Below are 2840 nucleotides of genomic sequence, written 5' to 3'. Positions count from 1 at the left end.
TCCCGCAGTCAGCACTTGTTATCTTATATAAAACATTGTTTGAGTCCCATTTAAATTATTGCAATGTCATATGGTGTAACACTTTTACTAGCTACCTGGAATAAAATACAGTCTTTACAGAAAAAAATTATACGGGTAATGACGTGGTCTGAGCCAAATACCCCCTCGCGTCTATTGTTTCATCGCCTGGGTCTATTAAGACTTACCGAATACAATTATTTCATAATTCTTGTATGATATTTCAGGTTGTTCATATGCTAAATGACCGATTGTGTGAACTTGTCCCAATCAGTCAACCCCAGCATACATATCACACAAGGGAAAAAGAGTTAATTACTGGTAAAATCAGACATTTGAAATGTACGAGCCTGAGTGTAGTCTGTAGAGGTCCGCAGATTTGGAACAAGCTCGAGGAAAACCTTAAATTGGTGCATTCTGTCTCTGTTTTCAAAATAAATCTGAAGGAAAATTTGCTCTTAACATATACTTTTTGATCATTTTGGAAGTGTTATATTTGTTCTGGGATTGATCTTTTGTTTGTTTGTAGTCTTGTGTTTTGTTGTATTTATATTTATTTGTTTTTATGGCGTGAGTTTTTCTCTCTGTTGGGTCTAATATTTAGACTCTGTTGGGAAATAATATTTTATATGTATGTATTAGCATTAACTTCATATTCTATTTTTATTTCCATAATTATTATGTTTTATCAACTTCAGATCAATTTTTTTTTTTTTACTTATTTACTTCTGTATCTTATCTCATCTTGAAATGTGGAAAAACTTTGTTAATGTAACTTTAGTCTCCAAAACTTTTGAAGATGTAATATTTCTAACATGTTTTCAATCTAAAATCATTCTTTCTGTCTTGGCCAGCTGCTGTGGATGATTGGTCAGTTTGAAATTTTCTTTTGGCCAATAGCAGCTCCTCTCGGCCTGGACCAATCAGCGCCGTCGTCGCGCCCGCTCTTCCTTTATAAAGCCGCTGCTCGCAGCCTGTCGGGATTCTTGTTTATCTGTGAACACGGACAAGTTAGAGAGACTAAAATGGCCAGAACCAAGCAGACCGCGCGTAAATCCACCGGAGGAAAAGCTCCCAGGAAGCAGCTGGCCACCAAGGCTGCCCGTAAGAGCGCCCCGGCCACCGGCGGAGTGAAGAAGCCCCACCGCTACAGGCCCGGTACCGTGGCTCTCCGAGAGATCCGCCGCTACCAGAAGTCCACCGAGCTGCTGATCCGCAAGCTGCCCTTCCAGCGCCTGGTGAGGGAGATCGCTCAGGACTTCAAGACCGACCTGCGCTTCCAGAGCTCCGCCGTCATGGCTCTGCAGGAGGCCAGCGAGGCTTACCTGGTCGGCCTCTTCGAGGACACCAACCTGTGCGCCATCCACGCCAAGAGGGTCACCATCATGCCCAAAGACATCCAGCTGGCCCGACGCATCCGCGGAGAGAGGGCTTAAACTCCCCCCCCCACACCTCTTTACACCACAACGGCTCTTTTAAGAGCCACCTCACTAAAGCTCAAGAGCTCCTTCCTCTGATCCTCTTCATGAAAACCACTATATATTCAAACACTGATGCTCACATCACACGAGCTCCTTCCTCTGTTCATGTATTCATTATGTTTCATATGGTGAACACTTGTAAGTGTCCTGAAAAATGCAGTAACAAATTAGACATTAGTAGAATAAGATTTTTCAATTGACAAGCCTAGAGAATCGGTCTTCTGAAGAAGATATTCTTGTCACCTTGTACATATCAGGTACGGTGTAAAACTGGTATGTACATTAAACCAAGTAGTGAATAAAATCAGGATATTTTACAGTGATATTGTTCCGAAGATAGAGTTTAAAAACTCACTCGGGACGTCCGTCCAAACGCAAAAAAACCTGACCGTTGATGATAAAAGCCTCGCTAAATTGAGTAAACTGTAAAAAGGATCTGATGGAGAAACCATTTAATCATGAAATATAAGTTAGAGCAGGAAGTGTGTCTTCAGTTTGAGATGTGTGGCTCTTAAAAGAGCCGTTGTGTTGTTTGTGTTTGTTGTTTACTTCTTGGCGGGCTTCTCGGTCTTCTTGGGCAGCAGGACCGCCTGGATGTTGGGCAGCACGCCGCCCTGAGCGATGGTCACTCCGCCCAGCAGCTTGTTGAGCTCCTCGTCGTTGCGGACGGCCAGCTGCAGGTGACGGGGGATGATCCTGGTCTTCTTGTTGTCGCGGGCGGCGTTTCCGGCCAGCTCCAGGATCTCAGCGGTCAGGTACTCCAGCACCGCCGCCAGGTACACGGGGGCTCCGGCACCGACGCGCTGGGCGTAGTTTCCTTTGCGCAGCAGTCTGTGGACACGACCGACGGGGAACTGGAGCCCGGCGCGGGAGGAGCGGGTCTTTGCCTTTGCTCTGGCTTTGCCTCCGGTCTTTCCTCTTCCAGACATTTTCTGTTTTGATTCTTTCGAGTACGAGAAAGTTTTGTCCAACAGGCCGCCGAAACCACATATATATGTGTACAGAGCTGCTCCCTGATTGGCCAGAGCGAGCGTACCGATGATCACCCAATCAGAAAAGGGTTTACGTCAAGTCCCGGTATTAACCACAAAACTTCCGCTTCACGCTGCATGGGGTTTCAAAATAAATTATAATCGTAGCGTTTGTTCCGTTAACATTAAAATTTCTGTCAAAGCGTTGTTTTTCTTATTGTTCTAAGAAAACGTTGGTTACGTATTGTAACCCCAGATTCTATGAGTATAGGCGTAGCCCTCTAAGAGCTGTCGCTATTGGGTTCATCCCCGCGCGCATGCGCAGTCCTGAAGATTTCTTTCGCGCCCATGTGCCGTGCACGGGCCTCTC

At 45.5% G+C, this 2840-nt stretch overlaps 1 protein-coding gene and 1 pseudogene across 1 annotated transcript in view; one reads left to right on the top strand and one right to left on the bottom strand.

The window, feature by feature from the left end:
• The first annotated feature begins 1010 nt into the window (after nt 1-1010).
• The window catches only part of LOC123963044, a 3744-nt pseudogene continuing 1914 nt past the window's right edge, over nt 1011-2840 (top strand).
• LOC123962942 (histone H2A-like) overlaps nt 2003-2840 on the bottom strand; it is a 1091-nt gene continuing 253 nt past the window's right edge. Inside the window, exon 2 of the mRNA XM_046039451.1 lies at nt 2003-2242. Within this exon, the coding sequence (XP_045895407.1) occupies nt 2045-2242 (198 nt within the window). The 3' untranslated portion in view covers nt 2003-2044. The remainder of the gene's footprint in view (nt 2243-2840) is intronic.

Source organism: Micropterus dolomieu, linkage group LG23 (genome assembly GCF_021292245.1).
Source record: "Micropterus dolomieu isolate WLL.071019.BEF.003 ecotype Adirondacks linkage group LG23, ASM2129224v1, whole genome shotgun sequence".
In the NCBI taxonomy this organism is placed as follows: Eukaryota; Metazoa; Chordata; class Actinopteri; order Centrarchiformes; family Centrarchidae; genus Micropterus; species Micropterus dolomieu.
The sequence above is the reverse complement of the archived record's forward strand: the minus strand, read 5'-3'. Positions and strand labels throughout refer to the sequence as shown.